Genomic DNA, 15000 nt, shown 5'->3' with positions numbered 1-15000 from the left:
CGATGACGTCACTCCCGCGCATGCGCACGGGAGCCGCCACTAACGGCATATTGCCATTAGCAGCGGCATGCTGCTAACGGCGATAGTGTGCCTGCGTGCTGTTGTCTACGGTGCATGCGCTGTAGATAGCTGTGACTGTCTCTTAGTAAATATCTCCTAAACCGTGTAGGTTTAAGAGATAATTCTTGGAACTACAGGTAAGCCTTAATCTATGCTTCCCTGTAGGTCAAAGTGGTTTGTAAGGGTTTACAACCACTTTAAAGTAACGCAGTGCCATATCGCAAAAAATGGCCTGGTTATGAAGGGGGGTAAAACCTTCCGGGGCTGAAATAATTAAACCACCCCAATTACCGTGACGAATAGGGATCAGTCACGTACAGAAAGCAATGTTTTATATTTTAAAGGATTGGTTCACGCTTTCAGAAAAAAAAATTGATTTGTCAACGTTGGAATTGTACCAAGCCATCCTGGAAGACCTAAAGAAGGGGGAAGGAGGAGTAGGGATTTCAAATGCCTGGACCACTACGCCGGCTGCATGGACACCGGCAGCTCACCACCCATGGAAGTACAGCGGGGATGGGGAGGCTGCAAGGCATTAGTTCACCTTTTTATTTTTCTAAAAGGATGAACTTACACTTAAAATCGGTTGACTCAGACTAACAGGAGGACAAGGAACAAAAACAGAAAAACAGAACCAAGTAGAGCGCAAGTATGTACTCATCAGAAAAAAAAAAAAATAGCTCCATATACAATTAGATTTTACTATATAGAAGCAAGGATTTCAAACACACACACTGAATGTTCTTACAGTTATTAAAATACTCAAGGTTCCCTCAAGCATCATGCCCCATCTAGTGGCTTGTAGTCGTCATTGGAGGGACTTCCCTTGAAGTAGGACTATAGGCCGCGGTATGACAGTACCAAACCCAGTTATTGTGTGATGTAGAAGCCTCAAACTAAACAAAAGACTTCCTTTACCTTCCCTGGCTGAGCCAAATCCTCATCTGTGTCTCACAAACCCAGGCGGTGCATTTCATCCAGAAAGCAGTGAGCAGGACTATGTGTGGCAATGTGCCGATTGACAAGCTGCAGGCCTGTAAATCAGCAGCGACAATACGGATAGCAACTCCCGCTAACATTTTTCATCACACCTTGGTGCAAACGGCACAGCCTACATGGCAGTGGCAACACTGAATTCAGGAGCATCACTGCCACACCATCAAAAGAAAGCTGTATTAGGTGACCATCACCGCCGGGATTAACAGATATTTGTGGGGCTTTGCAAAGGGACAAAAAAATAAAAATAAAAAAAGGCAAGTGCAAATATATTTTAAATTCTTTTTTTTCCAAATGAGAGACCAGAGTTCTACTTTAACAAAAAAAACTGTCATATTCTTGTTTCAGACACTGGGCAGGGGAGGGGAATAAGTCACTTCTAGGGTCCTTACAAGACCAGATGGCAGCCTTGCAAACTTGGACTTCCGAAGCCTGGTGTCAAAATGCCCATAAAGCTCCAAGTAGAATGGCAACACTCCTAAAAATACCTTACAACATTAGCTTAAGAAATACTGGGGGTTATTTATGAAAGGCAAATCCACTTTGCACTGCAGGTGCAAGGTGCACTTGGAAGTTCAGTCGCTGTAAATCAGAGGGGTATATCTGAAATGAGGGGAAGCTCTGCTGATTTATCATCCAATCATGTGCAAGCTAAAACGCTGTTTTTTTTTAATTTTCCTTGCATGTCCCCATCGGATCTACAGCGACTTTACTTCCAAGTGCACTTTGCACTTGTGCAGAGTTGATTTGCCTTTCATAAATAACCCCCACAGTGCACCTGAAAAGTATTCACAGCGCTTCACCTTTTTTCCACATTTTATGTTATGTTACAGTCTTATTCCAAAATGGATTAAATTAATTATGTTCCTCAAAATTCTAACAATACCCCATGACAACAAAAATAAGTTTTGCTTGAAATCTTTGCAAACTCAATTCTGACTAGTCTACCAGTTCCTGCCGCTGAAAAACATCCCGACAGCATGATGCTGCCACCACCATGATTCACTGTAGAGATGGCATTGGCCAGGTGACAGGGGTTGCCTGGTTTCCTCCAAACATGATGCTTGCCCATTCTGGTCAAAAAGTTTAATCTTTGTTTCATCAAACCAGAGAATTTTGTTTCTCATGTTCTGATAGTCCTTCAGGTGCATTTTGGCAAAATCCAGGTGGGCTGTCAGGTGCTTTTTACCGAGGAGTGGCTTCCATCCTGATTGGTGGAGTGCTGCAGAGATGGTTGTTCTTCTGGTAAGCTCTCCTCTCGCTACAGAGGAATGCTGTAGCTCTGTCAGGGTGACCATCGGTTCTTGGTCACCTCCCTGACTAAGGCCCTTCGACCCTGATCACTCAGTTTGGCCAGGCAGCCCGCTTTAGGAAGAGTCCTGGTGGTTCCAAACTTCTTCCATTCACGAATAATGGAGGTCACTGTGCTCATTGAGAACTTCAATGCTGCAGAAATATTTCTGTACCCTCTCAGATCTGTGCCGATACAATCCTGTCTCGGAGATCTACAAACAATTCCTTGGATTTCATGGCTTGGATTGTGCTCTGACATGCACGGTTAACTGTGGGACCTTACAGTATCTCACAAATGTGAGTACACCGCTCACATTTTTTGTAATAATTTTATTATATATTTTCATGTGATAGACACTGAAGAAATTACAATTTGCTACAATGTAAATTAGTGAGTGTACAGCTTGTATAACAGTGTAAATTTGCTGTCCCCTCAAAATAACTCAACACACAGCCATTAATGTCTAAGCCACTGGAAACCAAAGGGAGTACAATGTATAGCAAAAATGTCCAGATTGGGCCCAAAGTGTCAATATTGTGTGTGGTCACCATTATTTTCCAGCACTGCTTTAACCCTCTTGGCATGGAGTTCACCAGAGCTTCACAGGTTGTCACTGGAGTCCTCTTCCACTCCTCCATCTTCCATTTGAGGATGCCCCACAGATGCTTAATAGGGTTTAGGTCTGGAGACATGCTTGGCCAGTCCATCACCTTTACCCTCAGTTTCTTTAGCAAGGCAGTGGTCATCTTGGAGGTGTGTTTGGGGTCGTTATGTTGGAATACTGCCCTACGGCCCAGTCTCCAAAAGGGGGGGGTGGGATCATGCTCTGCTTTAGTATGTCACAGTACATGTTGGCATTCATGGTTCCCTCAATGAACTGTAGCTCCCTAGTATTGGCAGCACTCATGTGGCCCCAGACCATGACACTACCATCAACATGCTTGACTGTAAGCAAGACACACTTGTCTGTACTCCTCACCTGGTTGCCGCCACACATGCCTGACAGCATCTGAACCAAAGTTCATCTTGGTCTCATCAGACCACAGGACATGGTTCCAGTAATCCATGTCCTTAGTCTGCTTGTTTTCAGCAAACTGTTTGTGGGCTTTCCTGTGCATCATCTTTAGAAGAGGCTTCCTTCTGGATTGACAGCCATGCAGACCAATTTCATGCAGTGTGCGGCGTATGGTCTGAGCACCAACAGGCTGACCCCCCCCCACCCCCCACCCCTTCAACCTCTGCAGCAATGCTGGCAACACTCATACGTCTATTTCCCAAAGAAAACCTCTGGATATGACGCTGAGTACATGCACGCAACTTCTTTGATCGACACTGGCAAGGTCTGCTCTGAGTGAAACCTGTCCAGTTCTTTGCCATGAGGTGCCATGTTGAACTTCCAGTGACCAGTAAGAGTGAGAGCGATAACATCAAGGCTAGGTCTCCTCCAGGCCTGTCCGTCATGCAGCTGACGTGAGACGCAGAGGTGAGGGGAGGAGCCGGAAGATGCCGGGCGCGAGCGAGTGCAGCGGTCGCGTGGAGCAGTGAGGACGTGGGGAAAGATCAGGGGAGGAGGGGGTTGGGCACTGAGAGCCCGCTCATGTCTGGCATGTCCGGCAGGCTGCCCCTCGTTCTCCTGCGAGCCTCCTAAGACCCCGCAGGCGTGTCCCCCCCCGCATGCCACCTCAACCCCAGGCAAGCCTCCTGCGAAGCCCGGTGACAGGAAAGACGGACTGCTGGAACTGGAAGGGGATAGGAGAGCAAGGCAGCGAGACCTGGAGTATACAGGCTGATTGCGGGGTAAGCGTATTCACTTACAACTATACCCCCAGAGATGTTGAGCAAAGTCCGACCACCCCGATCTGAGGTATTGAGCATATCCGGTATGCAAGAGGACAATCATTACTATATCTAAACGGTAATAGACTCTCTTTTATTCTCCCTCCCTCCGCCTTATGCTGTTAAAAGACGTTTGAAACAGTGAACCAATATCTGGTGGTAGGAAAAGCTTGCAAAAAGATGAAGACTGTGCCATGATACCGTAAAAAAAAATTCTGTGAGTGGAAACAGATTATTGGGAAGATTACTGTTCTCCCTTGTTTTTTTTCTTCTCTGTGCACATAAGGATAAAAACCTTTCTTGAGCTAACAGCAAACATTAATAAGTGATATATACGGATGGACTATATGCCGTACCTATGGCGAATAGGTGAATTGTAATAATCAATGACTGTCCGTGTTATCTCTGGTGGCTTGCAACATCAGATAAACGTTAAAAACCCTCCCCCCCATCCCCTTCTCTCTTGGCGATATTAAACGTCAGGCAGATAGTGTTTTTACAAGAGACACATCTCACCCAGGAAACTTATATTAAAATTCATTCAATAGATTTTGCTATGTGGTACTACAGCGACTCTCCCATAAGGGGGGCAAAGGGGGTGGCTGTGGGGTTTTCGAAGAAAATGAAATTTACGGTTATTGAAAGAGTGATAGAGCCAGAAGGGCGATTTTCATTTCTAAAAGGAAGGATGGGGAAGAGAATCTATACTCTGGCGAACCTTTACTGCCCAAATAAAAACCCAATCCGTTTCCTGAGGCAGATACTGCATAGACTAGAAGAGTTTAAGGCGGAGGAACTTATTTTGGCGGGGGATTTAAACTTTAGTCTGGACTCCTCGATAGATAGTACGTCCCGGGTGCGGGGGGACAAGTAGGATACAACTAAAAGTGATAAAAGGCAAACTACATCAATCTCAAATTGTAGATATATGGCGAGTGAAACACGCCAAAATCAAAGATTATACCTTCTTCTCCCCTGCACATAGGACCTACTCTAGACTGGACTACATATTTGTAGACCATCGAATGATAGAACAAGTAAGATGTAAATATAGAAGCAATATCCATTTCTGATCACGCTCCGGTCTCGATGAGGTTGAGGACTCCGGATATTCAAAGAGTGCCATTTACTTAGCGATTGAATGAAAGTGTGCTACAAGAGAAGGAGCTGGGGGAAGAAGTCCGGAAAGAGATAGAACATTATTTCTTGACAAACGATAATGGGGAAGTCTCGGCTGCTTCCCTTTGGGAAGTGCATAAGGTATACATTAGAGGGATCCTCATCTCCATCGGGACACGGAAGAAAAGAGAGAAGGAAAAAAAAAAAAAAAACATTAAGAATCTTAGTAGAAATGACAAGACTTGATCAAGTTCATAAAAGCCGGGGGGGCCAAACACAGGAGGTCTACCATGCATTAATAAGTAAAAGAGTAGAACTTAATGATTATATGGAGTATGAATCCAGAAAGGAGATAAATGGAATTAAGTGTGAGAAACATTATTGGGGAGATAAATCAAGTAAACATCTGTCCAGATTATTGAAGAAAAAAAGAGAAGTAAAAAGAGGTAAAATTTTGAAACTGACTCATATTTCATCAATAGATGCCAGGATGGCAGAAACAAATTATTATATAAATGTCTGGCAAGATGTACTTTACTCCAGATAGAATTAAGCATTTGCAGCAAGAAGGAGCCTCAGAGTGTTGAGAGGATGTGGAGATAAAGGCACTATGTATCATATCTGGTGGGAGTGCCCTACCATTAGAAAATATTGGGGGGGGGGGGGGGGGGGAGATAATAGAGCTTATAGAATTACTCTCTCATGGGAAAATCTCGGAGGACCCATGGACATGCTCGCAAGGAATTTGCAACAATAGCAAAAGGAATATTGGGACTTTATATGAAGCATAGCTAAGAACAAAAAAAAAAAAAAAAAAAAAATTAAAATCACATGATCATGGGCTCCAAAAATAAACATTAAATCTGAAAAATAACATGATAATATGATTCAATAAGATCTCAGCAATTTATTGTTACATGATAATGACATAATTCATAACAAGAACACATCATAATTTTTTTTTGGTCACCAGTTTTTCACTGGGTTTTTTTTTGTTAGTGCTGGCACACGTATAGGTTTTATACACTTATTATTCACTCTCTCCACAGAACATTCACGGCTATTGGTAACTACACCCCATCATTAAATAGTCACTATTGGTGTTCCTCATGCTGCTGCCCTGTGCCTTGATGTGGCCTCATTTGTGCGGCCTCAGCTACGGGGGAGGCTTCGATTCCCTTATGGCATCATCTACCTTGAACATTATCTTTATACCTTTATGTAATTATAGGTAAGAGCGTATAGCATATTCTTACCTTCTCTTCTGTTTTTGTCCAGCAACTGTTCACCTGGTAATTCTCTACTTTTTATCATAGATCGTTGCACCCGTTTTATTGCTCTTGATGAGTGGGAGCCCCCACGAAACACGTAGAGCCTTAGCCTTATGCTACATCTTTAACATCATGCGATCTTGAGACTCCGAATTAGTGATATTAATTTATCATTTTTATTCTTATTTATTCATTTCATTTATTTATTTCACTTTATATTTTTTTAGGGATTACATGATTGTCGTTTATGAAATAGTACAATTACATTACCGTGTACCAATATCTCTATTACCCATAGATTGGCTTTATACTTTATTATTATCAACTTAATCATGTTGTTCATGAATTGTTATTACTTTATTATTTTGTATTAAGACAATTATTATATTATTATTTTTTATTTCTTGTTATAAATTGTTATTATCATGTAACAAATTGCTGAGCTCTTATTGAATCATATTATCATGTTATTTTTCTGATTTAATGTTTATTTTTGGAGCCCATGATCACGTGATTTAAATTTTTTATGTTCTTAGCTATGCTTCATATAAAGTCCCAATATTCCTTTTGCCATTGTTGCAAATTCCTTGCATACAAGTCCCATTAACCCTGTCCTCTTTTTTCGCCATGGACATGCTTGTTCCACGGGACTGACGTACCAATAAGACAATATAAAGTTTCGCTTACTCCAACCTTGCTCAATGTAGCAAAGAACCTAATCCCCCAAAAAAATGGCAGGATACAGAAAGCCCAAAAAGTTGAGACTGGATAATTGGTGTAAATAGGATACAAAAATTAGAGAGGGAAAAGAATGGCGGGGACGACATATTAGGAGAAGGTGATCGGAAACAAAAATGCAAAGAATAGGATAAGTTTACAAAACTCCTTTCGGTATATGAATGAATTTATTAAATGATCAGAAAAGAAGTTCGGATTAAGAAGTAAATATAGGAGATTAAGGGAATTGAAGAGGAAAAGCTGTGCCTTGATTAACAAGTATATTTGGTGCAAGAAAGGGGGGGGGAGCGGGAGGTAGAGTAATTAGATTTGTGTATTATGTACAATTATGTATGATGCAAGTTGGAAAAATAAAAGAATTAAAAAAAAAAAAAAAAAAAAGAGTGATGACATCAAAATTTAACACACCTGCTCCCCATTCACACCTGAGACCTTGTAACACTAATAAGTCACATGGCACCGGGGAGGGAAAATGGCTAATTGGGCCCAATTTTTACATTTTCAATTAGGCCCCTAATACTGGGGCGGTGGGTCCGTTGGCGCTTTACCATCGTATTTGCGGGGGTATTCAGATGCTAGCAGGGCGCTTTTAACCCCCACTAGTGCCTGAAAAAGGGTTAAAACCACCCGCAAAGCGCTGCTACTGCAGCGTTTTGCCGGTGGTGTAGCCACGCTGATTTCAATGGGCAGGAGCGGTATACACACCGCTCCTTCACTGCTCCAAAGATGCTAGTAGGACTTTTTTTTTTTTTTTTTTTTTTTTTTTTTACGTCCTGCCAGCGCACCTCCCATGTGTGAAAGCCCTCAGGCTTTCACATTGGAGTGAATGGAGTGGCTCTTTCAGGGCACTTTTGTAAGATAATGTATATAGACAGGCGAGTGCCTTTCCAGGTCATGTCCAATCAACTGATTTTACCACAGGTGGACTTGAATCAAGGTGTAGCAACATCTCAAGGATGATCAGTGGAAACAGGAAGCACCTGAGCTCAATTTCGAGTGTCATGGCAAAGGCCGTGAATACTTATGTACATGTGTTTTTTTTATTTTTAATACATTTGAAAAGATTTCAAACAAACTTCCTTCTTTCATCTTGTCATTATGGGGTATCGTTTGCAGAATTTTAAGGAAAATAATGAATTTAATCCATTTCGGAATAAGGCTGTAACAGAACATGTGAAAAAAGTGAAATGCTGTGAATACTTTCTGGATGCACTGCAAGTAGATATATCCATCAAGAAATGGCAGATTTGGAAGCTGCAGGACCCCTCTCCTTGGGCTTTCGGGAAGCACATAGAAGCGAATCCCAGAAGTAGACTTCAGATAGATCTTGAAAGCATACACCTTGTCCCCCTGTGTCAAAGGCTTAGGACAGAAGGAAGAGGACACAATGTACCAATTAAAAACGGAGTTCCGCCCTAAAGTGGAACTTCCGCTCATCGGAACCCTCCCTCCCTCCGGTGTCACATTTAGCACCTTTCAGGGGGAAGGGGGGTGCAGATACCTATAAATTTATTTTAGGAAAAAAGGAGAAGGGGAAAAGGGGCGCAAGTTTATCCACTAATAATGGGTCACTTTTATTTGACCACAATTAAGTTCTTAATTAAGGTATTGGTGCCGTAACCAAATAGCATATGGGAAAAAGAAAAAAAAAACTGTTTGAAAAGACTCAAACTGCAAAAGAGGTTACTTTTGGGCACCAAGAAATAATTCAAGATAGAGTTAATTCGTACAAAAAAAATATTATATTTTTATATATTAAGTTACAATATTAACCATAATTAAATTACTAAAAGACCAAGAGGCAATTCATAAAGAATACCCATATTTAAATAGACAGTACATATATTGAGAAAGACAAACTACCAACAGGACATACATAAATAACACATACAACAAACAGAAAGTGACGCTGGTCCGGACCAATTGCTGTTGGCTGCCATAATTAATCCAAGAGAAATACTCCAGTTTCTTTAAACATTTAATTAGCAGTCAACAGCAAGCTTAGGGGAGAAGGTAATTAAACCATAATTATTACTAACAGCCTGGTTTCTACCTAGTTTTGTGGCAGAATGTTCATTGACTAATAAGTATAAGGTGCAAGTCCATTCACCAACATTAGTGTAAACAAATTTCATATAGATAGATTTTTTCTTTTTTCCTCTTAGCCCCTGTACACACGGTCGGAGATTTCCACAACCAAATCCGTCGGATCTTGTCCGAAACTGTTGCATACACACGGTCGGACAAAGTTGGCGAAAAATCCGATCTTTCAGAACGTGATGACATAATTTAGTTACGATGGGACTACATTCAGGCTAGTAGGCAATAGCTTTGATGTAGGAATTTGATCTGAGCATGCGTGGCACTTGGTCCGATCAAAATTCTCTACACATGATCGGAGTATGTCCGATCAGCCCAGTTGGTCGGGAAATATTTCCAACATGTTGGAAAATTGGGTCAGACGGAATCAGTCCGATGCATACCACACACAGTCGGATTATCCGACGACACGGTCCGATAGGACACATTGCGACGAATTCTCCGACCGTGTGTACAAAGGCTTAGACCATGCTACTTTGTTTCAAAAGAATTTTTGTCCATACAGATATCTATTCTTCTAGATGGGCTAAGACCGAAGCCACTCAAGGTAAGTATGTTACAAGCCTACCGAATTTTTCAGACAGCGAGGTTATTCATTACGATTATATTTATGGACCCCGCGGTATCCCAATAGTATTTTGACTGATTTTAAAATGTTCAGATAGATGTACGTTACCACGGCTCTCCTGAGCACCGCTGTCTGATTCTCTGTGGAAATAAAGACAAAAAGTCCAGCCCTTCACCATTCACTCTGCGGGCGTATCATAGGCACTATAATTCAACGTATAGCCAAGTTCACTCAATGTGCCGCACACACAGGCCGACCGTACATTGGTCGTTTGTTTTCCGATGTAGATTGCTTTTGTCAGCACATGTGATCCTGTGTTATTGGGAATCCGCCTTATGTAACCCGCAAGAGCTGAGAAAGCGCCGGTCTTCCTCACAGGAGAAAAAAGTTTTGTAGCCGGGAAGAAAGGCACTCTGCTAGCCAAGCTGTGTCTTCTATCTCCAGCCTATGCAAGGCTCGTTCAGCGTCCTGGTGTAACGTCAATGCGTTTCGCTGGCTATTAGCGTAGCTTCATCTCGGACGATCATTGACACACAGTCACACGTCCTTTTATAGCAAGTTATCCAGGTTTGTTAATTTAGCAAATCAACTTTTACTTTTGCCTGTTTTTAATAAAGTAGTGAGTCCATTACGAAAATTCCTCAACTAAGGCTTACTCCTGTCAATTTTTTTATATCATTTTCAACAATTGGGAATTCTTAACAATTAAATAAAAGAATAGGATAAAGTGGCCAACAACTAGATAACGAAACTTTCACCGTGATTATTGCTTGTATTCAGGCAGTAGTCACCACTACCAGACAACACTGTGCTACATAAAACATACAGGAAAGAGATACAGAAAGAGAAAAATGGACAAAGGAATATATATATATATATATATATATATATATATATATATATATATATATATATATATATATATATATATATATATATATATATATATATATATATATATATATATATATATATATATATCTCCATCATAACTTCTGTGTTTTATTAATCTGAAAGGTTACATGTCGTGTATGCAAAAAAAATGGGCAACAGATTTTGATAGCCCCAAGTTGAGACACTAGTACAGTAAGCACAGGTCTCATGCATCTAAGAACACCTGCAAATTCAGCTCAGTGTTCAAGCCCCCAGGAGCGAGCGACTTTAAATCGATACACCCAGATACCTGTCTATGCCCTGAAGTGGGTGCAAATACCTGTCTTAGACTCCCACGGGAGTCTATGCTTCTTCCTGCTGGGACACACACACGAGTCCCAGAGACAGCGCGGACCATTCCCATTGCGCTGCGCGACTCACACATGCGCAGTAGGGAACCGGGAAGTGAAGCCACAACCCTTCACTTCCTGATTCCCTCACAGCAGCGGCAGCAGCTGAGAGGCGATCGATCGGCCTCGGCTGCTGACATCGCTGGACCCTGGGACAGGCAAGTGTCCATTTATTAAAAGTCAGCAGCTGTAGTATTTATAGGTGCTGGCTTTTAATAATTTTTTTTTCAAGTGGACTACCTCTTTAAGATAGAACAAAGACAACCTTAGGTATAAAAGGACAGCTGAAGCCGTAAAACCACCTCATCATAGTGGAAAGCCAGGAACAGGCAAAAGCAGCCAATTCAGAAACTTTAAGCCAAGGTATTGGCAACCAGAAATATACGTTTTGTATTGTGTGTCAGAAAGACTAAATGGATATCACAGATGGGTTCAAACTGAGATTTCTGCAATACCATAACTACCAAGTTGAGGTTCCAAAGAGTGAATGGAGTCTTAAAGGATAAGTTCACTTTTTAAAATAATAAATGCACTTTTTTTGCAGCTAAAAAATTTGCATTTTTTGTATTAGGAGCCGATAAAGCATTGCACCAGCAATCAGCAGATCACCGATGCCATGCAGGTCTCCTGCACACCATCAGTATATCTGCTCTCCCGACTTGTAGTTCATTCAGAAACAGAGCTGTGTGTCTGAATGAAGCGGGCATGTCAGTCGCGCCATTTTCAAACGGGGGGGGGGGGGGGGGGGGGTTCCGGGGGAGCGGGTGGCGGCTGCAGCACTGGGAACGTGTTACACCCATAACACCCTTTTACGAGGAAGAAAACACAATGGTACTCTGGGTAAACCTTCTAGAAGTCAAGTGGGTAAAGTGGTTCTATAGATGCCTGCAGTTTGGCTCTGGATGAGCCCGCACATCTGCCCAATAGCAAGTGCTTTCTATGGGAGCAGACACAGAAGAGCAGTGAAGAGTGTCAGTGGGGAGGGGAGAGGAGGAGAGGAGACACTCTGTGCAATACTTTTGTACAAAAGCAGGCAACTATAACATGTTATTTAAAAACATTTAAAATGGCTTTACAAATCACTTTTAGACTTCAATATCCCCTATAGCTGCAATTGAAGGTTCTAAGGCTGCTCCGAGCAAGAGGGTTTAAATAAATCTTCCAGGTGTCCAAAGGCATCCTTAAGACCCCTTTCACACTGGGGCGTTTTTCAGGTGCTTTAGTGTTAAAAAAAAGCGACTGTAAAGAGCTTGAAAGAAGCCTCATCTGCAATCCCAATGTGAAAGTCTGGGAGCTTTAAGAGCCCTTTCACACTGCCAGCGTCTGAAAAACGCTCATAAAGCGCCGCTTAAACTAGCGGCGATTTACCAGCGTTTTTTGAACGCTTTTAACCCTTGCTAGTGGCCAAATAAAGGGTTAAAAGCGCTCACAAAGCGCCGCCAAAAGAGCTTTGCAGGCGCTTCCCATTGATTTCAATGGGAAGGGGCGATTTAGGAGCGGTGTATTCACCGCTCCAAAAGCGCTGCAAAGAAGCTGCTTGCAGGACTTTTGACGCCCTGCCAGCACAGCGCCTCAGTGTGAAAGCCTTCGGGCTTTCACATTGGGATTGCAGTTGCAGCTTCTTTGAGGCGCTTTACAGCCATTTATTTTAATGCTAAAGCACCTGAAAAACACCATAGTGTGAAAGGGGTCTCAGTGTGAAAGCACTCAGGCTTTCACATTGGGAATTCAGATGCAGCTTCTTTCAGGCGCTTTTTTTGATGCTAAAGCGTCTGAAAAACGCCCCAGTGTGAAAAGGGTCTAAATACCAGGACCTCATCCACTGGGACCATGAGGGTCTTGTCCAGGTAGGAATGCAGATATATCACCCACAGGCATATTTAATTGCTTAGCTAACTCACTTTCCATGGGGTACTGCTGGGCAAATGTTTTGGCAGAATGAACACGTTTTCAGGATAAGTCAGTCCATGTACAACACCTACTTTATACAAGGATGTACAGGGAAAGATGGAAAGATTGGAAAGGGATAGAGAACTCTGGAAGTGGTAGTTTTTAATTGGTCTCAGCAACGTCCGAGAGAAAAGTCCATATAGCCCTTTTGGGTTTGGGATAACACCTGACCCTGCGAATCCTCAAGAGCAGAGTCCTCTGAAGAGGAATGCTCAGCTTCTTCCCATGGCACCCCTTCCTTTGGTGGGTTCCCAGTAACCTCCTTCTCTGTTAAGAAAAATGGGAACATTTCCATTTGAAACCAAGATGTCCTAATATGGAAGGCATTCCGGAAACCTGAAGATGTAACCCAGTAATAGCAGATAAAAATTCCTCCTTTGACACCAGGGAACTGAAGGAAGGTCCCCCAGGGGTAGCATTCCCATTCAGCTAAGAGAAGTTGGTGCAGAATCAGAAAGACTCCTATGCTGGTATCCACAGAACCATACAGACAAAATGCCCCACTAAGTCCTGCCTTTCTTGTGTCAGTGAGCCCTTTCCTTAAATCAGCAAATAAGCCCTTAATGAGTGATCATCCGCCCTGCAGGCAGATGTAGGTATAGTGGCCAGTAGCCAACTCCACTGACCTGAACATCACACTTCATTGCGATCACAAACAGCTGGGAGCATTGGCACCCAGACCTCCTTTATGGCGCTCAGGAGCACAGTAATATAAACAGTGCATTAAGGGGGAGGGGGCATGGTACTGTAGGCACCTTCCTCCATGTGTTCCTTTCCCTGGGTACCAGCGCTGATAGGACCAACACTGAGGCACTCGCTAATTCACGCCTCAGGCTCCACCCCATCCAAGGAGGAAAACTTCACTCATCATGGTGTCACCACAAGGACTTGGGATGAAAGATGAAGAAGAAGATGAAGAAGATGAAGAAGAAGAATTTTTGGTTACCTGGTCTGTTGGTATCTTGGTCTCCATTGATATGGCCTCCCGTAGGAGCACCACATTTCCAGACAGAGGTACAGCAACGCCAATGCGCATACAATGCGAGCATTTCCCCTGATAGACCACGGTCACATAAAGGGGCCTACCAAATAAAATACAAAATTTTTAGTAGAGAAAACAACTGATCATATATTTGAAAAGTCACAAAAAAAAAATAAAAAATACAACATGGAACATAAAACATGTATTGGACATTGCTGCTGTACTATGCTATTTTACCTAACATTTATCAAGCCATTAAAGCGAATTTAAAGCTTACCTTTGTACACTCTCTCCCTCCCCCCCCCCCCCCCCCCTAATTCCAGCTCCCCTATGCACGGATATAGCATACATGTACTTTTTTTGCAAAAATATCTAAGCTTTCCATTAAATCTACAGTCACATACTTTTCTTGTCCAAATCCATGTTTCCAGACGTCTCCATTAGTAATGTCTTCTTCCTGATCAGACTTCAGGTAATGACACAGGAAGGAGTTGACCAGCTGACCTCATTAGCACACACCCTGCATCATCCACCCACCCATTCCCAGCTGCACATTTTTTTTAAATGAAATCAGTGATCAACCTTCTCACTAAATATACAGATTGCATAGTGTATGACCATCTTTATACAAGTACATAGGAGGGAGTGGACAGAAACACTCCGCTCTCATGTCCAGTTCACAACTCTTGAGCTTGGTGCGTTTTTTGGTACAGCGCATTTCTGAAATGGAAGGAAACGCACAGATGTGAATGCCTCATTGTTCGTGTTATCGCATCAATTTCACTTTCAGGCCCCATTCACAT

General features: G+C 42.4%; 1 protein-coding gene across 1 annotated transcript in view; it reads right to left on the bottom strand.

Moving 5' to 3' along the window:
* USP31 (ubiquitin specific peptidase 31) overlaps nucleotides 1-15000 on the bottom strand; it is a 165119-nt gene that overhangs the window by 104701 nt on the left and 45418 nt on the right. The window contains exon 4 of the mRNA XM_077450182.1: nucleotides 14162-14297. Coding sequence (XP_077306308.1) covers nucleotides 14162-14297 — 136 coding nt within the window. The remainder of the gene's footprint in view (nucleotides 1-14161; nucleotides 14298-15000) is intronic.

This window comes from Lithobates pipiens, unplaced genomic scaffold (assembly GCF_037356315.1).
Source record: "Lithobates pipiens isolate NorthernLeopardFrog02 unplaced genomic scaffold, aLitPip1_a1.2 Scaffold_22, whole genome shotgun sequence".
NCBI lineage: Eukaryota > Metazoa > Chordata > Amphibia > Anura > Ranidae > Lithobates > Lithobates pipiens.
This window is presented reverse-complemented; position numbering and strand designations above follow the sequence as displayed.